This window comes from Dendrobium catenatum, unplaced genomic scaffold (assembly GCF_001605985.2).
Source record: "Dendrobium catenatum unplaced genomic scaffold, ASM160598v2 fragScaff_scaffold_1117, whole genome shotgun sequence".
Lineage (NCBI taxonomy): Eukaryota > Viridiplantae > Streptophyta > Magnoliopsida > Asparagales > Orchidaceae > Dendrobium > Dendrobium catenatum.
This window is the reverse complement of record NW_021319579.1, coordinates 3,539,650-3,562,089: the sequence shown is the minus strand read 5'-3', so window position 1 is coordinate 3,562,089 and position 22,440 is coordinate 3,539,650. Positions and strand designations below refer to the sequence as shown.

Below are 22,440 nucleotides of genomic sequence, written 5' to 3'. Positions count from 1 at the left end.
CAACATTTTTGCTAGGTTCCACACGGACCGAAATCCCCCCCCTCCCTGTGTGATTCCGCTTGATTCAGTTCTAGCTGGACCGACCCTTGCTGGCAGTTGTTGGGTCCGCTCCCCCCCTCGTGCGGCTCCTGTCGTATCAATACTATGCCCCAAAAATGCATATTGTCCTTAAGCTGGAAGGATGTAAATTGTTTCTTGCTCACCTCATACGATTCCCATGTAGCTTTATAATCAAGTAGATCCTTCCATCGAATTAGGACCTCATTTGCTCTTGTCGTCCCTTAACGTAATCCCACGACTTCCATGGGTTCCAGAATCACTTCCATATCCTTAGTCAATGCGCCGGTAGCGAGGAAGAGGGCGTGTGATTTTCGATAGCATGCCTCAGTTGTGATACATAAAACACTGGGTGTATCGATGATGATGCTGGTAACCTCAGATGATAAGCTACTGCCCCAATGCACTCGATCACCTTATAAGGCCCAAAGTAATGTGGGGATAGCTTCTCATTCTTCATCTTAGCCAGTGTCTTATGCTAGTGTGGTCTCAGTTTCAAATAAACTTTGTCTCGGGCTTGAACTGCAATTCTCGTCTATGTTCATCTGCCTTTTTTTTCATAAGTTGTTGAGCGCTCAGCAGATGTCCTTTGAGTTCTACTAGTATCATGTCCCTCTCCTCAAAGTACTGATCTATAATGGACATTGGTGTAGTGCTCTACCCGTAGTATATCAGATGGGGTGGATCCCTCCCATGCAAAATCCTTAAAGGGGTAGTCCTGGCAATACTATCATCAAAATAGGTCACGTGCTGCTTATCCACCAGCCAAAGGCCATCCCTGTTAATTTCTTTTTTGGCTTTGGCGATGCCTCTGCTATTTTCATTTTTTCAATGATTTTAATTCAATAAATTATGAGAGGGGTTTAGCAAGATTATAAACAAGAAATCAGTACCTAAATTTGGAGAAATGAGATGGACGATGGGTGGGTTTTATGCATGATAATCCCAACAACAATTCCTTTTTAACTCACAATGTCTCTCCCTCCCATCCCATGGTAACTATGAAAATAGTATTTTTAATATTTTTTGTTCTTGCATCATTTTTAGTGCTCCAGAGCTAAACAAATTAGTTAAGATTTAACACAATAATTAAGATTCATCTAAATTTAAATATATATCTTGGAAAAATAAGATTTTTCCAAGCTCCATCAAATCTTTCACAATAAGATAATTACATGTAAGGCAATATGCAATCTAATGCTACAAATTTGTGCTAAATCTCAAACATAGCTTCCAGGCTTATGATACTTAATTTGTGCATGTTGATGATACAACCCAAGCTCTTAAGCACTGAGATATTGTCCACTTTGGTCTAATGATCTCACGGTTTTATCCCATAGGATGCAACTTACCAGGAGATCAACCACCCCGAGAGGTCACCCTTAACTTTGGAGTTTTTATGAAATTCTAACCATTACACAAAAAGACACATTAATGTTTAAGAGTTTAGTTTTATTTCTTAAGGGGCTTCACAATAAACTATCTATCTAGTGGATGATTCTGGGCTAAGAAAATTGACATGGACATCAAATATCTAAGTGAGGGAGATTGTGAAGACTTTAAAAAAATAAATCTAAACTCTTAAATATCGAAATGCCTTTTGGTGTAATGGTTGAACTTTCATTAGAAACTCCAAAGTTAATCAAGCTTGTATGGGAGCACTCCAAGGATGTGTGACCTCCTGAGTTACACCAACGGGACAAAACCGTGAAGTTATTATGTCCAAATGGATAATATCTCAATGGTTGAGAGTTTTAGCTGATATAGATGACATCTTAATGATTGAACTCTTAAGCACCCTGCTTCTCTGGCCTATTTGCTTGCATTCACGTCTCATATTATCCTATTGGTAGTTCAGAATCCTCCGTTTCACTTTATACGGCTTGAATTTTATTATTTGAATTTTATTAGATTAAATACTATCTGTATTTAATATGTGAATAAAAATGACAGGTTTCACCTTCCTGTTGCTTATCATGGGCGGGCTTCGTCTGTGGTTATTTCTGGGACAAATATTACTCGTCCAAGGTGAAGATTGTTGACTGATATTGCCAAACTTGTTATTAGTTTCTACAAATGTGTTTTCTTTCTTTGAGCTCTTCATTTCATCATTCACAATTTATTCACCTTCAAACAATTTTGACATATTGCAATGGGAAATGATTAAGACTTTTTGTTTTACCTGGAATAGTAAATGCTTTATTGCCTACTTTGAAGGTCATTGAGTGTTTTTTATGCTTTTCATTTGCGAGTGGTCTGCTTGTTCAACAGGTATTAATGAATAAGAATGTCATAGACAGTTTAAAGCAAGTCCTCTGTTCTAAAATGCATCTTATGTAGCTTTCTTGGATGTTTTACTTTTTTACATATCAAAATTTCCAATTAAAATTTAGATATCCTATACATGAACTTTTGAGTGCTATTGCTTTGGCAAGCAAGAAAAAAATTATTTGCTTTTTTTCTCTGGAGGTTCACCAAACATGGTTTGCATGTCTTTGGAAAAATGTTCTAATAAGTACTTATAAAATCAGCTATTCCTATTCAGAATAAAGTTTGTTTTCTAATTATTTTGGTGCCAGCTCATGGTTTTGAAGTGTTTAAATGCAAATTTGAATACTCACTAAAAAAGCGGCTTATAATACAAAAAGCTATTATTCCTGCTTGGGGAAAAAAACTTTCCTTTTTATTTATATTGATGCCAACCGTGGTTTATAATTGTTTTAAATACAATTTTGAATATTCTCTTTAAACTGTTGAACCATCTCCTAATAATTGCTTAGTATAAAAAGTATTCCTTACATCTTAATAATTGTTGTTGATTTTTAAGTTTATAGTCGTTGGAAAGGTTGGGCAAATAAATGATTTATACAATGTTTTAGTTTGATTTCTTTATTTTGTTGTGTTTAATTTCAATTTATTTGTTCAAGCATGTTTATGATAATCTGCCTATGAGAATTGAATGTGTTTTCCTTTATTATGTTCTTTTTTTTTTTTGTTTACATCTAGTTTAGTTTGGCTTAAGTGGATGTTGACCTCCACATACACTCCAAATCACTGCAAGCTAGTTGGCCGAGAAGAGGGACCGATCAACACTACGTCGTTCGTAGTGGGCTCAAAACGCCTCAACGTCATGTTGAATCTCTCGAACTTCATCAATTTGTAAAATGGGTTGCATTGACGTGTTCAGAGTATTGAATTCTCCAAAGAGAAATCACTCGTGCATAACAAGGTCGAATAATCCGGTGGTCGTGCAAAGTTACACTAAATCTCCTGAACGACTTCTAATCATGGAACAGACTACGCCGTTGCATCCGGGACGTCAAAATTATTATGAGAGGACCCTCATGTTCGATTTGAGCGAACGTGAACAAAAACAACAAACTATGGGTGCAATGTTATGCGAGGTCGCTCGAACGACATCCATTCATGAAACAGACAACACCGTTGCATCCAGAACATCGAAATTACCCAGAAAAGAGACCTATATTGCCGCGCAATGAGAAAAGACAAAATTAGCTAGCATGCGAGACAACAACATGCATTTCGAGATGCATGATTGGCTCGACCCGGAACTTCTATAGAGGTCAACAGGTGCTACATGTAGTAAACAACAACCTTAATTTATCCTTTGCAAAAAAACCATCTTATTGTGGAGAATGCCCCTTTTGCCTGCTTTGGGGTGTGAATGAGCCGATTTCAAGCCCATCCAGTACCAGTTTGAACCTCTATAAGGAAGCTTGAAATCAGCTTATGGCTTGAATTAGATCAATTTTGAACTAACTTGGCTCTAATCAGCAATATTTTGATCTGACTTGAATTTGAATTGAGCCACCTTGAAATCATTTTATTTTATTTTTTAATTAAAATTTAACAATATTAAATATTTATAAATATAAATATTATTTATATTTTTAGCCAATTTCAAACTAGCTCTATTCGATTTAAGCCTAGCTTGAAATCAGCACGAAATCAGCTTGAGCCAAAATTATAGCTTGTGGCTTGGCTCATTTTGTTCGATTCAAGCCTCATCTGAGCAAAAAATAGATTCAATCTTTGAGCATTCTTTGATTTTCGAGTTAAAATCTCAGTCATTCTTAGCATTCAAAATGTTTAATACAAAATCTATGAAGGTACATCTCCTTTTTATTTCTGTTAAACATTGATGGCATGATAGCTAACTATTCTATTAATAGATTTCAGACATCAACTATGCTTGTGACGTCTTACTATTTCTTTATCTCAATTTATTAGTCTTTTTAGACCTGTATATGATTTTCTCCTTTTCCCTCTATACATATTCTATAATTACCTTCATTTTTTTGTACTTGTTAAAATTTCTTTTGCATTATTTTTCAGAGGTCAAGGTCATCCAACAGGCAGTTCACTCCCTTACTTTGGGCCCACAAAGAAACTGGATTTTGAACTTGAAATGGTTGGTTTCAGTGACTTGAAAATCATAGTTTTAATTTATAATTTATTACTACATATAATTTAATTAAATTGGAATTTAAATTGTTTATAATTTTATCATGATTGTTCTGTAGTATTTCAAAGTTTGCTATTGACATCTTGGTGAATTTAATATCTTTCCAGGCCGCTATTGTTGGTCCAGGCAATCAGTTAGGCAAAAATATTAATGTTAACGAGGCATATGATCACATTTTTGGACTCGTGCTTATGAATGACTGGAGTGGTGATCACTGCTCTCTTTCCTAATAATTTCGATTTGTTCCTTAGCTGGCATTGGTGTTTCCAATAACTAGAGTTGCTTTGACAGCCAGGGATATCCAAGCATGGGAATATGTCCCCCTCGGGCCTTTTCTCGGAAAGAGCTTTGGTAAGTAAAATTTCTTGTTTTTTTTTGTCACCATTTGCTTTCTTGTTATAATCCAGTGCCTGTTAAATTGAGATATTTAATGTAATAACTGCAATTAGGTACAACAATTTCTCCTTGGATTGTGACCCTTGAGGCTCTAGAACCTTTTGCTTGTGATCCCCCAAAGCAGGTAAATAGACTTTTTGCTGTTTCTTTTTCAACCATTTTAGTAATTGAAATAAAAGAGCAAAAGAAAGTTGATTTTCTTTTTGCTAAAATGTAACTTGAGGTCAGAGCGGAGATGCATACTATTCTTCTTGGCCTACATATTCAAAGAAACTGCGTTTCCATCCTATCTGAAGATCCATGCCCTTGTACCAAGAGGGTATAATATTAGCAATGTCTTCATTTAATAAATTAGGAGGCACGTAATTCATGAAAGAATAATGAGGCGTCAAAAGAGGTTTATCATCCGAGTAAAAAGTTTTTTTTTTTAATTAAGATGAACTTTTCTTTTGTTACTTGGGACTGCATGCATCTTTATGCACCTATCTGTGCACATACGCACAAAGGATTAGATCTATAGGAATTTTGTCATTCTTGTTACTGGGAGATCATTATAGGAACATCTATATGTTTTAATTTGCAGGATCCTCATCCGTTGCCATATTTAGCTGAAAAGAAGCATATAAATTATGACATTCCTTTGGAGGTATAATTATTTTGTTGCATTATCCCGTTCAATACTTTGTAGTTACTGTATCATAACCAGTAAATTTTAAGTTGATGTGTCCTTACCTTGTTCATAATCATTGCAACATCTTTCACTGCAAGGTCTGGATCAAACCTGCAGGGCAAGAACAAGCAACAGTAATTACAAGGAGTAACTTCAAACATCTGTAAGTATTTCATGGTAAAAATTCTAATAGCGAGTGCTATCATCATACGTGACTTTTGTGCAAACATTCATTATGTGCAAAGTCTGCTAACTACTTTTTTCTTTCTAAATTCAAATAAATTATGCTAGTTAATTTTTTGGTAAATTGTTGCCGGGGAAAAGGACCAAAATGGTCCATTGACTCTTTATGAATGATCAAAATTCATTCTCAACTATATTAAATGACATTTTTGATCTCTAAAGTCTTTAAAAAATGAATTAAAATAGTCTTATGGTGATATTATTTTGGTTATTCTTTACGAAGTCAAGGGACGAAAATGATTCTTTAATATAGTGGATACTATTTCGATTTTTCATAAAGAGTCAAGGGACCATTTTGATCATTTTTTCATTGTCATCGTTACTACTAAAAGTTAAGTTAGTGGAGTGCTAAATGGACATGAAAGAAATATCTCACTTTGTCAATTAGGAATAGTTAACTCATTGTCTATCTTTGTTTCTATTGTATTTTATCTCATCATATCACATCTTCTATCGGAATGTTTGGAAATTAAATAAATGAAACAAGGAACATTGTTTTTACTTGGAATCACGATCATTTTTCTCGAAAGTGGAATTCTTAAAAGCCCAAAAATTTAAATTCCATTTGGGCATGTGTTAGACCGGTCCAGCTAGCCTAGCACAAGGGCCGGCCCTTGGTTTATTCCAGGCAAACCAAACAACAGCCGACCCCCCTTGTGAGGCCCATTATTTGAATGAAAATCAAGAGGAGGGGGCAGTTTAGGAGGGAATTGAATTTGGGAAGAACTGTTTAGTAATTAGAATAATATTTGTATGCTTTCAATGAATGGGAAGGGTTAGGGTTATCTTTGTTGTTTGCTAACTTTGAGAGTCTTCTTAGGTTTGTGTGGGCTCTAGTCATCGGATAGGGATTGAGAGAGCCGGATCTTCCTCTTGAATTGAAGATTCATTGTACCTTGCATATTTTCTTTCATATGCTATCAAATAAAGAATGTTCTTATTGTTATTCCTCTACTTTCTTCTCCAAAAATTGAGTTGCAAGTTGCTGAACTCTGATTTCAAGAAGGTATTTTTTCTTTTTTTACAAGTATTTCCTATTAAATTGGTATCAGAGTGATTCGATCCAGGTTACTGATGGTCAGAAGGAAAGTAGAAGTCTTGGAAGGGGAATTAGGCCAATTAAAATCAGATTTTGTGTAGAAAATTTCAGAATTCGAGAATCAAAACTGTTAAAGATTTACAAATTCACAAGCACAACTTATTCCTCAAGCCTTGGATTCCTTGATGAGACAGGTTATGAAAAACGTAGGTGAATGCGGGCTCCGAAAATTCGGCCCCGGCCTCCGCTCGCTTTTTTCTTTTTATTTGAGAGAGGGGAGTTTTAACGGATAAGTTCCGGGGTAAATTTTGGAAGGCAGATGGATTTGTAGATAAGACAATACCTAGAGATTTCGTCCTCATTTTGCGAGGACTTTATGATCTGAGTTCTGGTTTCCTATAGGCGCAAGCCCCTATAGTTAATTACCCCTCCCGATCACGAGAGAGAACTTTCGATTAAGGCTAGTCGTCAATCAGATATGTAGAGATACGTGTTATCTGACATATAGTAGCAGCAATGAGTTTGAGATTAGAAAGATTAGATATTTGGGAATTTGAGAAAAATTTGTAGGTTTGAAAAGTTTGATATTTAAAATATGAAATTTCACCACCTAGCACTTAAAGCGGATGGTGGGGGAATGGATGATGGGCCCGATCAAGATCCCATTGTTCCGTCGTCCCGGGCCATCGTGGTCCCTGGTCTACTTAGTCAGAGGAGGTAGTCGGCCCAACCTGACAGAAGGATCCTTGTCGGCAGTCATGGGTTGCTTCGTCCAAGGGGACCTTGTAGACCTGGGGTGAATGTTTGTCTAAGGGGACAAATTTGAATATACCTTAGCTAACAGAGGGCTTTGTGCCCTATCGATCATATCCTATTTATTCATATCTCAAGGATTTAACGCCACTAAGGAGCATATTGGCTCTGGTCATAACCGCTATCTGTGGTGCCATTTGGCGGCAAAACTACTCGGTTTAGAGGGCCCCGGGTCATAACCGTCCGGTTGAGATTTTTGTTCAACGCGGCCATCATCGGGGTGTTCAGGGTCATTTCTCTTTATGGATTGAACCTTGTCAACTCGGCAGAGCTGTTGACCGAGGATCGGGTTTCTCGTAGACTTCGTGCCCTTGAGAGCGAATTATCTTAATTTTAGGCTTTGAAGGCCTAATACGAATATATTAAAAACAAATATTCTGGGCGCCACGGCCACATATTTGTTTGTTGGTTCGAACCTTGTCGACTCCTATTGATCCATATAGAAGGATCGGGTTCGAACTTGAATTCACTTGTCAACCCGTGCAACATCCCTAGACGTCACGTGTGTACCAATAACGCGCTCGCCGGGGCCCATGCGAGTTTGGGGGCATTTTATAATTAAACCCTGTCGACTCCTTTTATATACTTAGAAGGATCGGGTTCAAATTTAATAACTCGCGCAACATCCCTAGACGTCACGTGTGTACCAATAACACGCTCGCCGGGGCCCTTGCGGGTTGAGATTGTACGTTCCCCTTTAGTGTACCTATGTGTATACAATTTATAGTGCACGTGCAGGGGTATTTATTTCAGACTTTGTTGACGCCTTCTGTCTGCTTGTACAAGGGTTGCATATCCGGTGGCGTGGCGTAGCAGCTTCTGAATAGAGTTATTCACTGCTTCGTACAGGTAGACTGTCGTGCACTACTCGTTGCTTTCTACAGGTGGATCGTAGTGCACTAACGAATCTCCTGCATTTGCCCGTAGGTACTTGCATTTGTTGTAGCTTTTTAGCATCTTGCTTGTGAATACCGTATTGGGTACACAATAGGTCTTCTATGGTAGCTTGTAGAAATCTTGCAAAATTCCATATTTGTTATAATTCTGCGGTATCTGCTCATAGATTATATGTCAAGCCTACACCAAGTCTTCTACGATGGCTTATAGGTGCTTTCCTATGATACACATCATCTGGTATTTTCTTGTAGATAACAAATCCAATGTACAATGGGCTTCCATTAGTGATTCATGGGAACTTATGCATCTTTTCATAGATAACCTATTGTGGGTATATCTATGTCCATAAATGACCCATTACTTATGCAATCTGTTTATTATCAGTGATTGCAGGGGTTGATATATCGGTTGTACACTAGCTCTTGATATTTGCAAAGAATTGTAGTGCGTTTACTTAGAGCCATGTGACATCGTCTATATGGAACTTATGATTATCTCATGTTTCTCAAATCAACTTTGAATCTTCATCCATGCATGACTTATTACATACATTATGAATCTATTATCATTGAAAGTGGTTTCTCAACAATCATTGTCCATTGATATTTAAATCCTGCTTGGCAAAAAGTCTATGAAATATTTGTGGGAAAACCCTACACTACTAGTTGTAGGCATATTTCCACGTTCCTCATTTAGTCATTATAAGCATATCACTTTGATCGAATGACTTGAGCCACATCAACTTCACCACTCCTTGTTCATGTGGCAATTTTCATATGATCGCTCCTCTAGGATTGTGCATCTATTATTCGGAGGTCCAATCCATTGCTTAGTGATTTGTGACATGCTTATCTATGTGAATTCTCCATTTGATTTTGATTGAGAACCCATGAACATCAAATAATATTTGTATATCACTTACGTATGAAGACTTCTTGTCATTAATTCCTTATTGTCGTATTCAAGTTCTTATCACTTGGTTCAAACCAAGTTCACAAGTCTCAAGTTAGTGCTCAAGTTTGAGCTAAAGTCTCTCGTAGTCCAAATCAAATTTGGGCCAAGGCTCATGCCAAACCCATTTCATGTTCAGATTTATTTAGAGCCTTGTTTATTTTGGATCCAAGTTCCTTGTTATTTACTCATCTTAATTAAGTTCATATTATTTGATTAAAGTCCATTTGAGTCCAAGATGAGTTTTCTATTTAGTTCATTCAAAAACAAATCCATAAGTCCAGTTCATGTTCATAAGTCCCCTGTTCTTGTTCGAGTACAAGTTCTATGTCTTTTGCGGTCCGAGTCTTTTGAATTTGAGTATGAATAGTCCAAGTCCAAATTAAGACTTCTTGTACAAAGTTCATTGTATTTGAGTTCCAAGTCCTTGTCTGTATTTCAGACAAAATTTCGGCAGCCTCCCGGCGTCTCCCCCGTTTAGGGGAAAAGCCAAGAGGCCACCTACCCACCACGTCACTAAAGACGTGCACGGTTGGTGTTTGTGAGACACCGCGGCGGTTTTATTTTTATTTTTTTTCTCCCACAACGCGCACTAAAGGCGTGCTTGGGGCTTTAAAAAGCATTTTTGAAAAGCAAATTTTTGATTTCCCCCCGCCCGGGGGTACTTATAAGTTACCCCGCTTCGCCGTACGTGCCGCACCGGGGTCTCATCCCACCACGCGCACTAAAGGCGTGCTTGGGGCGGTTCTCTGGTTTGTCACGAACATTAAAGTATGGTTTTAAGTTTATAAAGATTCATACCTCCGCGGGGTTGTCGTGGTTGGCACGTGGATCGAGGGGTCACTCGCCTACCTCGTCGTAGGTGTCGCACCAGGTTCCCTCCTACCACGCGCACTAAAGGCGTGCTTAGGTGGTTTGCCGGCCCGACACGAACGTCGAGGAAAGAGAGTGGGTGGAGCATTTTTCTAATTATAATTAATCATATTTAATTAACATAATTATAATTAAAATATATATATAAAAAGGAATCCCTCGGCTTAATGGATCTACGGGATTTGGCCGGAGGAGTGCGTGAAGGGTAGAAAGTTATGCTCACGGAGCAAGCTCTCCTTCTTGCTTCCGATCAAAATGTACAAATTCCGGTCCGACAGGTAGGGACGGCGTTGGAGGGGCAACGCCTCCAACGCCGGAGGAGGGGCGAAGTCGAATCGCACGGAGGAGGCGAGGAAGTGCGCCGGAAGGGAGAAAATTAACTTCACAGCGAGCGAGCTCCTGCTCTGGCTTCCGATCCGACGGACAGGGAATGTCGCCGGGGTGAGCAAAGTCGAACAGCCTCGAAGTATTGGAGAGGCACGTCGAAGGGGAGAAAGTTATCTCCACAGCCCGTGAACTCCCGTTTTTGTTCCGATCAAAATGACGTAACTTCCGAACCAACGAGAAAGGGGAAGTCGTCGATGGAGCCGGAGGAGTGCACGAAAGGGAGAACGTTGCCTTCGCAGCGGGTGGAGCTCCGATCGTGGCTTCCGATCAGACTGTTGTAACTTCCGATCCGCCTGGTAGGAGAAAGATCGAGAGAGGGAGTGTGAGCGGGAGAGGAGATCGTGTGTGTCCAGAGAGTCAAGCAGCCCCCTCGCTATTTAACGATGACTTGGGCGCTCGATCGAGGCAGGCCGCAGGAGATACGGGAAGAGACGCGAACGTCGGCTGGATTTGCGGGATTTGATCGGTTTGGCGCCGATTCAGCAGGATTCGTGGATCCGACGGGATACGAGGTATGTACGTGGGATTTTTACTTTTCTTTTATCTCCATTTGTTCCCTTTGGACATAACATGAGGGTCAACAGTGAAGCGTAAAGGTAAAGGTAACTTTGTTACACTTTCATTTCGTGATCATATGCCTTGACCCAGAATAAAGGAGCTTGGGCTCATATTTTAAATATAGAAGAAAGTTGTTGTGAGCCTTCTTCATGAAGGACCTGATCAATTACACATTACTAATCATGAAAGAGAGACAGAGTGACTAACTATTGTAAGAAGGAAAATTGCTACACATTAAGAATGACTGGAATCTCCTATGTTAGAACTGAATTCGTCAAAATCAGTCAATTGAGCATAAGAAACATCCATTTGTTGCTGCTGATTAAAGTCCTCTAGTAGACCCAAGAACCCAACCATACTCTACCAGAAAAAAGAGAGGTACAAATGAGAATCACACCGGCAACTCTTAAAAAGAAGATTTAATCACTGAGTGCTCGCAAGAAGGCAGGTTGTTTTCACCATATCTAGCTAGACTGAAAACTGATTAGTCAAGTTGCGTCAAGATAAGTGGAATTTGACTTTGAAGTAACCATTGAATAGATCTTGGATGCTAAACTATCTTTCTTACCATTTATTATATCATTGATCAAAATACTTGAATTTCATGTTGAGGAAATTGATTTTGAATGGATTACTATATTTTTTCCTTTGAATGTCTCTCTCTCTCTCTCTCTCTCTAATTTGTATGCTTTTTCAGGTACTGGACAATCACGCAACAACTAGCGCACCACACCATAAATGGCTGTAATTTAAGATCTGGTGATCTTCTTGGCACTGGAACAATAAGCGGACCTGTATGTAAAGATATCTTCTCATCGTTTAGTGAATAAAAAAGCTTGAATATTTTTATTTTAGGGTAATATATATCTTTTTGGTTGCAATTACTTGAATTTCATATATAATTTGTAGGACCGAGATTCTCTTGGCTGCTTGCTAGAGCTAACCTGGAATGGACAAAACCAGCTTAGCTTAAACGGCTCAGCTCGGAGTTTCTTGGAAGATGGGGATGAAATCATTATTACCGGGCGCTGTGAGGTTTGTTCTCATAAACTTGCTGGACATGTATATTGTGATATATTTGTTCAATTAATTTGGTCTACTCTATTATTAACTTCTTTTGCTTAGATGGTTCATGTATAATATAATATTGTTTCTGAACTTTGGTCTGCTCTGTTATCTACTTCTTCTTTTTTTTTTTCTCTTCTGTGGTTATAGTTTATTATTTTATGGTTTAAAAGGCATTTATCAGAGTCCAAATTTGTGAACTAAATAATTATGTCTTTGATTAGCTACCAAGACTTTGAACAATATAAGGGCATTGAAATTGTGTATATTTTACTGTTAATACTAAGACCTTATTAGAGAAATGAATCAAGCTTAATGAGCAAAAGAAGAGAGAAGCTAGGTATCAAATTAATCTCTTAAAGATTGATTGGTTCATAGAGAACCTAGTTGAAACCTTATGAATAGGTATCAAATTCTCTTTTTTATTGGCCTAGTCTATTTATTGATGTTCAATCAATGATAGGTGACATTTATGTCGCTTACTAGCATTTCAGCTGCATACCACATGAAAACTAATGTTTAAAGGTAATTGATGAGTTGATCTTGATGCTCTAAAATGAATGAATCTTTGATTGGGGCTACAAAATATTTGAGTCAAGCTAGGAAGGTGCTTGCTCATGTTTGAGCTCATTTATTATCAAAAGCTCAGTTGAGCTTGATTTGAGTTTTTTTTTTTTTTTGGGTGCAAGCTTGTTTCATTTAAAATGATATATGTTCATATTTGGTTTATGCTCATGTGGGCTCCGAAAAATTCCCATTTTTGATTGTGATCCCGGCCTCTCTGCGCCATCTGTTTATTTTTCTGTTAAGTGTGACGATGACGGTATAAAGTTTTAACGAGATTAGGTTCCGGGGAAATTTTCAGAAGGCAGATTGGGTTTTAGATAAGACACTATCCAGAGATTTCGCTCTCATTTGGTGAGGACTTTTTTATCTGAGTGCTGGTTTCCTATAGGCGCAAGCCCCTATAGTTAATTACCCCTTCTGATAACAAGAGAGAACTTTCGATTAAGGCTAGTCGTTCAAGCTTTTACATAGGTTATGAACTATGATTAATTCATATATTTTTGGGGTTTAATTTTGGCATTTGAAAATTTGAATTTGGAATTAGAGTTTATCACCATAATTAAAACTGGTGGTGGGGGAATGAAGAGAGCCGCTGATAGTCCATTGGTTTGTCGTCCGGCATGTCTATTATCCTGGTCTACTTGTAGAGGAGGTAGTCGACCCACTGATAGAAGGCACCTTTGTCGGCAGCCATCGCGGTTGCTTCGTCTAAGAAATACTTGTAACTGGGTTGATATTTATCTAAGGGGATATAGTAGAACCACCTTAGCTCATAGGGGCTTTATATGCCTTATCGAATATCCTATGTAATTATTCAGGGTTTTTGACGCTTTATGGGAACATACGGGCTTTTGGGTCGTGATCTGTAATTATAATGGTGATTGATTTTATTTCAAGAATTTAGACTTTTGTTGGATTATGAGATTGTTGACATTTTTGAGATTTGAAAATTGACCTTCGGTTGAGATTTCCGATCAATTCGGAATCATCGGGTGACAGATTAGGTCTTATATTTTTTGTAGGATTTTGGGAAGGCATTTTAGTTATTCAAGTCGTTGCCGACTCCAGTGCATTTTGAGGAGGAGGATGATTGAATTTTTAACCCGCGAGATTCTGGATTATTGGATTTGAATTCAGTTCGATGATGATTCGGCAGCTACGATGCAGGTTGTTTTTTTCAATTTAATGGGATAATATCATTAATACTAAGTGGGTTTTTGTGTAAATTTTAAATATGATTCCATTATGTGAGAGTGAGATTTTATTTAGAAAAATGCCGAGTTTTTATTCTAGAGCCTACAAACGGCTTCTGTCTCGCTTGTACACATGTGTTGGATCTGTTGGCGTTTTTAAAGTTAAGGCTGTGTTGTGATATGTAGAAGATGTGTTGTTTCAATTTATTCAACTTTATCGTATCATCTACTATAGTTGTAAGGGTTTTTATGCAATAGACATTTAGAAGATCGTGTTTTGCTTACAATCACTGCATTAGCTTGCTTACGAAATTTCTTTATCTCATTATATATCTATTAAGTATACTACAATTCATTGCTTCTTTCTCTTATGCATTTATGATGTGCTTCTGATGAATGATGGGTAGTTGTATCATATATGATGGTGCTTAAAAGAAGCCTAAATAAGACCTTATTAAGATTTAATAACATAGGAGTGGTCTATAGTGTATTTGATTAAGATAGAGATTTCATAGATTGATAATAATCTTGAAATTTTTTCCTGAATAATTGACTGAAGAGTTTTCATGTAGAATTGATGGACATGATGACTCATAGTAATTTTCACATATTCTTTGCCTCTCTATATGTTGTAGATGCATAATAGTAGATGTGATGTTGAGTTTTTGGAGAACCAAGTCTGTGACTTGATTATTTTCAACTTCTTAGATTTATCAATCTACACACTTCATAAGAAGAAGATTTAAGGTCGGCAATGTACAGATAGTCCTTTACATTCCTCAAATAGTTATTCTCTACTATTTTATCTTTGCAATATTGAGTATACTCTTTTAACTCATAGTTTCAAGTTTCATTTTAAATTTATCTCTTCAAAATCTTCTCTCAATCACATTAAGAGGCTCTTAAATTTTGAAATTTCTTCTTATCAAGACAATTGTTCAGCACGCAACACAAAAGGATTTGTTATTTGCATTTTTGCTAATCACACAATTACAAATTACAGCTATCCATTTCCAAAAAATTTAGATTGGTTCCTATCAGTTTGATATAATATAATATATTATATATAATAAATAATATATATAATATATATTAAGTCAATGATGTCCATTAGTTGCTTACAACATTTTATACGTTTCAAAGTTGGCTTACTACTTGATTTGAACCTATATATTTACTTAGAAACAAAATTCTCATTCTCCTAATATTGCTATCATTCAAGTTTTATAATGACCTTGCATTTTGTTATCTCGTTGAGTGTAAGATCCTGATGAGAAGTTTGATTTTGAGCTCCAATTCCAATATTATTGATCGATTTTTAATTATTAATTTGATTTTATATTCGAATTAAGTTCAAATCAATTTTTAATTTTTAGTCCAAGTCCTTTGTTGTTCACTGAAAATTTCGGCAGCCTCCTGGCGCTCTCCCACCGAGGAGAAATCGGGACGAGCACTGCCTGTACATTCTTCTACCCTGACCTAAAGGTCAGACAGCGTAGGGTCTTGTTTTCAGAACATCACCAGGATCTAAGATCGACTGCGTGAGGTCTTCAAATTTTAAAACCATCTGCCCGGATTAAAAATCAACGACGCAGGTCTTCAAGTTCAAACCATCCCGGTCGGACCTAAGGTACGACAGCCGTGGTCTTCGACACCTGTTTGAAAATCCTCACATCTCTCTGTTTGTCTCTTTTCTTCTTCTTTTTTTATTCATTTTATTATATATATATAAGAGAGGGAGAGAAGGATCGGGTATAACCCGATCGGACTAGGGCTCAGGGCGACGGGGTCACGCACGAGGGAATCGGCGCTGGAGTCGGCCGGCGGATGTTGGGTCGGCGAGGTCGGAGTTCGGTGGAGACAAGGACGAAGCAAGCAGAGGCAGCAGACCGATCGCCGGTCCTTGGTCGGCTTTGGATGTGGGGTCGTCGGAGCAGGAAGAGGTAAGTCGACTTGGTTGGAATCGGCGGACCTCTTGCGGATGGGAGATTGAGAGGTAAGTTCTGAAAACTTCATCTCTTCTCTCGTTGCGTATCTGTGCGTGTTCATCCCGAATGAGAGAGGGTTCTTCGGTTATATGTCGTGAGAGAGGCGGTTTGTGATTTTTGAATGAACAGTCGCTTCGTTTTGGCGATAATCATCGTGAGGTGGGACCGGGGGCGGTTGTGTCGTGTATGTTGGTCGGGAGCTTCAGTCGGTTGGTTGGTTCTCCGACAGTTAGATGTCAACAGCTCGGTTCATTTTTTAAACAGATGAGCTTTATGGAGCCTACTAACAAACAATTATGATAGAGTCTGTTTATGAACATATCTAGCTAAAGTTTTTGAGCTATCAAAAAAGCCTAATCGCAAACATATTTAATAAGTATTTTTGAGCTACCAAACGAGCTCATTCACAAACAAATAAGCTAAAAAAATAATTCTTCTTTTAAACAAGCTTGTTCATGAACACTTTAAATAAACAATCCAACAAACATGAATAAATATCTCTTGTTCATGAACAAATTTATTTCTATGAGAGATTATAACAATTAATGAAATTAGTTTTTTATAAAATAAAATCATTTTATGATAACAAAAAAATATAATATTATAAATATAAATAATTTTAATTAAATTGTATATAATATTTATTTAATAGATATTCTTGATTTATTTTAATTAATTGATATTTAATGTTTAATTACTTTTATAATTTATTGATTAATTATTATTATATTATTAAATTATAATAAATATAAAATATTTATATTAAATTGTTCCTCATTTTCATAACGATATTTGATTGACCCCATAGCAAATACTAATCAAGTTTTTAACGAGCTTATTCATGGTCTTTGAATTAAACATGAATCAAGCTTCTTATGAAGATTTATATCATGCTTGTTCATGAGCTTTAAATGATATTATTCATGAGCATAAACGAGTTGAACACATAGTTATTCAAGCTTGTTTATTTAACTATCAAGTATTTAAAAAAAATATTTAAGCTTATTTGATTACTTAATCAAACAATTAAGAACGAGCTAATTGTTGAACGCTCTGTTCATTTGCAGCCCTAGTTTTGATGCATATATTGTGACTATGAGACAATGACAACTTCAGTTGTCTTAGAAGTCTCACCTTGTGTTGTAGAACTCCTTGTACAAATATTGTTGCCTGTAGGTGACATTTTCGAGATTCCAACAAGTCTCCAAGGATAGTGAGAGTTCAGCTTTTTGCTAAAAAATTATTGCAACATGGTAAGTCAGGGCTACTGTCACGAAGCTTGAACAAAGATCGGCCAAAGATGACATTATAGGTAGTAGGCACGTTGATTATAATGAATATTGTCCATGTAATGCACAAGTGGCCTTACTCCTAAGTGAATGTTACCATGATTGGGCCTCTAGTCTCCCTTTGAGGGAGACGTCAATGGGTCCAACTTGAAGTATTATGATTTATTTGATTGAAAACTCATTTAAATATAATATTAGTAGAACTCATAGTGTTGATCTTGATTAATATACTTCTAATTTGATAGTTGGTAGTAAGAATAGTACATCGATAGCATTGTTGTAGGGATTCCCAATCTGTCTTTTCTATTTTGGTGGAAGTGATGGACCTTGGAAAATGATGATCATTTCTCGACCAAAGTTTCAAGGGTTGTTTATCTTGGCACCTTACTCCCAACTTCATTAAGAATTGACGGGACCATCATTATAATGTGAATTACTCATGCTGGGACATACTCATTCTTGTTTTTTTTAACATGCGACTTGTTTGGATATTTACTATGTCATTAAGGATGAATTCTTTGAGTCTTCTAATGCAAATCAATTCTTCAATGAGATTTCTAAGGTGGTGACTACCCTTGATGATTATGATTCTTATAAAAATGTAATATTTTAATGGGTCATAAGTATATGTTGTGGTTCAAACTGGCAACGGTTGGCGAAAATTTAGCAATATTTGAAGAGGATTATAATTCAGGGTATTTCTGATGATGAGGTGATTTCTCCTTTGTTGAAGGATTGTAAGTCGGCATGCCCCTATCTCGATTCTTGGAGTGAAACACATTATCATGTTGGTAATGTGGCTTCTTGATCGACTTATCTCAATATTAGCGTGACTTGTTTCATTTGATCCTTGAGATATATTTTTGAATACCCTATAGTTTTGGAATGTCTTAAAAGTGAAGTAACTTGATTGTATTCCTTCACATTGATGTGTCCAATAACTTTCTTGGCTAAGGTCTCAGGCTCTGCTACAAGTCAAGTGCATAATAAGGACTTTCTCAAACAACTCCTTGAGCGATAGTGTTGATTGAGCGACATTTGATTCTAGGTTTTATGCATCCAATATCCATTGTTGAAACTATATGAAAAAATACAAAGTGACTTCCCTGACTTCTGTCTCATTATTCAAGAGAGCATGAGATTTCTTCAGTAGCTTCTAGACGTTACTGAATTGAGTGATAAATTGTAACTTGGAGCCAACAAAGAATGTAATGCTTCTTGAAGGAAGCCCGCAATGGTGCATCCTCAAAAGTGATAAAAAGCATATGACATTTCACCGCATTGTTGACATGGTCGACAAGGTTTAGCTTTCCTTAATACAAGTTTAGGACTAACATCTTGAACTTAGAAAGTAGCTAAACCTATGCAATCTAGATTGAAAAAGTATTTGCCGACTATGTCTTACGCTTTATAGGATTGAAAGGAATAAGTGTTTTCATTGTACTCTGCTTTGGAGATAAGGAATGCCATCAAGGGAATGAGCTGGAGCAGTACTCCTAGAGTTAGGTGATGTCGGAGCATGATGGACATGCTAGATTTTTGTCAAATGGGGAAGGAAGAAGAAGAGCGACTAGTCGAAAGCATTCAAATATATTTTAAATCATCTTCCATGTGATGTAGGTACTTAGAAATGGCGTAGATTTAGATCACTCGGCATGCTAGGATCTTTCAATGTCATCGAGCAATTCATAGTTCATTTTCTTGGATATGATCCACCTTCTCGACGCCAATGATTGTGTTGGTTCCAAAATTTTTCTAAGGATACAAATATCCTACTGAAGGACTGTACCAAGCCCATGAAGTGAGAGGAAGAGAGAAGTTAGGACTCAGATGAATATCTTAAATAATTAGTTTATAAGGAATCCAACTAAATCCTTTTAATTAAATAAAAGGATAAATCAAACCGAGCTAGTGGTAGACAATTCAAAAGGAAAAAGATTTCATAGAGAATTCTCGTGAATTTTTTTGTAAGATATTATATATTTTTTCTATGAAATTCATATCAATATTTTTGTGATTGTGCCTAACCATTGACCATCTATTTGTAAGTGAGGATCAAAGCTGATACTACATAATTGACAACATGGTACAATTACATAGAAAATAATTAGGTTGAACCCATTATAGTTAGCTGTATAGTGAGTAAGTTAGGCATGAAGTCAACTTCTAGTTATGAGAACTACAAATGAGTTCCTTCGACAAATTCTTTCGAGGTGGCTGGCAAATATTTTGGGCAAGTTAGCAAGTCTTTTGGGCAAATTCGTTGGCAACTTCGTGCATCCCTCGAGTGAGTTTAGTATGAGTTTCGAATTAGAGCTAACTCTTAGGTGACTTTCTTAAGATATAATTCTAGGTAAGGGTTGTCAATTACGTTTCATGTGTTAGATTTGAATCTGACAATAAAATGACATAACATGAATTTGACTTATTTATTAAAAGAGTAAAAAATCTCAACTAAGATTGACTTGACCAAACCCAAACCCAACCTAACACAACACAAGAGATATTTAAGTTGTGACCGGATAGAGTCAACTCAACCCAAAATGAATGCAATTACCTTATTTAGACACAAAAATTTAGAAAACAAAAAACATTTCTTGTTTTTTTTTATCAAAAAAATTAATCAAATAGTTAAGTCATTATTTTCGGATTAGCCTGAATCGGCCTAACATAGCCTATCTAAATACGATATGATTTTTTTTTAACATGTTATGCGAGTTGGTACAACCCTGATTTTTTTTTTTTTTTGGTGACACCGTCGAGTCGAATTTTCATATCGTGTCTAATATTGACGCCCCTAGTTCTTGGCATTCTTGGCAGCTCAATGCTTTAGGCTACTTGGTGAATTTTGTAGCATCTTAATTACATTTAGATGTTTGATAATAAAACAGCTAAATATTTACAATTTCTTATAAACAACTGAAAATCATTCTGCTCTCTGATCCCTGCAGGGGAAAGACTATAAAATAGGCTTCGGCAAATGCACTGGTAAAATACTCCCAGCAATCCCTGAAGATCAATGATACCAAAACCTTCTCAGTCTTCATCTGTTCCTTCTCAATGCAGTGAGGTTCTTAACCCCACCATCACATGCTTTTAATGAATAATATACATTATCGTTAGTACTTTTCTTCTGCAACTCAAAAAAAAATATTTGTTCACAAAAATATGAGCATGGCATGATGGAAACGGCTTATTAATAAAATAACACATTTTAGCAAAATATTTGAACTCAACTGATTGTAGATTTTTTTGTTAGTACTTTTCCTCTTACTTCTGTCATTCCTTCTGCATTTTTTGTAGTATTAAAGGAAGCCTTCATCCCACACCCTAAAAGCAAAATCCCTAAAACTTTTTTTTTTTAATACTTTTGAGCCAATTTACACAAATTTCAAACTCAAGACTTCTTAGTTGATAGTCAAAATTTTTAATCAATTGATTAATGATTTGTTTGGGACTGCTTTCTTCCTGCTTCTAGCGGGTTTTTAGTACAAAACTTTTTTAAACTTGATTGTTTTTATACTAGAAAGTTGTTCTAGAAAGCAATGAGAAAGCTGTCCTAAATAATAATGTGGCTGGGGCTCATTCCTCTGTCGTTGGCTCGTGGCAACTTTTGATGGGGGTCTTTTGCTCGGTTGGATGGCTGGTCGTTTGGGTTGGTTGCTACGCTGTTCTCTTCACCAAATTGGATGGTCTAAGCGTAGTTTCGGGGGTGCTGGAAGCCTCGGCCAATTATTGAGCCCTTCGCACTGATCTACCCTATATTCTCTTAGTTTTACTGTCATTTTGCTTTATTGCTTCTTGTAATCCTTTTTGGGTTTTAATATATTATCTTAAAAAAAAAAAGCTGTCCTAAATAAAATCTAATATGAGCTGTGTATCTGGTTATTTTATTATTGAATTTCAAATTATTATTTTTAAATGTATTTTTTATTTATAAGCAACCAAATGAGCATAGTCCTCACTCCAGAGGATCTCAATGATAAACGACGAATTAAAGTTCATGCCAATACCAAAAAAAAAGGAGAAAAGAAACTAATTGGAGTAGAAATAAGAACTTGATTCTTTTTATTTATGTTAATGTTTATTTATAATGCACTAATTATCTTTAAGCATTTAATAACTATTGCTCGACTCAATTAAATTGTATTTCTCATACATACATATTATGTATATCATTTTTTATATTTCAGCTATTAAATTTTAATATATTGTTAAGATTTAAATACTCGTGTGTTGAAATAATGAGAGAAAACTTGCGTAAGAATATTCTTATATATTTTTTGTAATTTGATGGACTTAAAAGCTTTTAGTTTTATATTAAACAATAATATTAAGTTTTTATCTTATACGGGGATTAGCTATATGAATTATATTTCATTGTCTTATATTAAGAATTAAAGTTTCATTTTAATAAAATAAAATAAAATTATTTTTAATATTTTTTAATCAAAATCTTTTGATGTCTATATTTGTTTATTTTTTAAAAAGATTAGTTTAATGCATTTATTCTCCTAATCAAATCATTGGAAGACTAATATTTTATATAACAATCATTTAGGATAGTTCTTTCTAATCTTAGGAGCTACTCCAACCTTTTGTTTTGCATTCTATGTGGATTAGGCCTTAACATTAATTTTAATTTTTTTTCTCAAAGTTAGGCCAAAGTTAAGCTCTATCTCATCATCTCTATTAGGGCAAATTATTGCGTTCGAACACGGAGATAGGTCCGGATATTAATAAAATATTATTTTAAATTAAGCGCGTCAAAAACGCAGGTAAAGCGCACCTAAAGCGCATGTGACATGGCATATTTTTATTGGATATCTGAACCTATTCTGCGCGTCCGGTGACTGGATGCAATAATTTGCCCTCTATTAGAACTCGACTTTGATTCTATTCCTCCCACTTTGGACGAAACTCTCTCAATAGCTCTTCTTCGTGCAATTCAATTCAAACATTAGCCTA

At 36.2% G+C, this 22,440-nt stretch overlaps 1 protein-coding gene across 1 annotated transcript in view; it reads left to right on the top strand.

Annotated features, from left to right (window-relative positions):
- LOC110103250 (fumarylacetoacetase) overlaps nt 1-20,708 on the top strand; it is a 32,424-nt gene extending 11,716 nt beyond the window's left edge. Inside the window, exons 5-14 of the mRNA XM_020831880.2 lie at nt 2,011-2,085; nt 4,414-4,489; nt 4,651-4,750; nt 4,835-4,894; nt 4,993-5,063; nt 5,523-5,585; nt 5,708-5,772; nt 12,068-12,164; nt 12,280-12,405; nt 20,424-20,708. Coding sequence (XP_020687539.1) covers nt 2,011-2,085; nt 4,414-4,489; nt 4,651-4,750; nt 4,835-4,894; nt 4,993-5,063; nt 5,523-5,585; nt 5,708-5,772; nt 12,068-12,164; nt 12,280-12,405; nt 20,424-20,495 — 805 coding nt within the window. The 3' untranslated portion in view covers nt 20,496-20,708. The remainder of the gene's footprint in view (nt 1-2,010; nt 2,086-4,413; nt 4,490-4,650; nt 4,751-4,834; nt 4,895-4,992; nt 5,064-5,522; nt 5,586-5,707; nt 5,773-12,067; nt 12,165-12,279; nt 12,406-20,423) is intronic.
- The last annotated feature ends 1,732 nt before the right edge of the window (nt 20,709-22,440 follow it).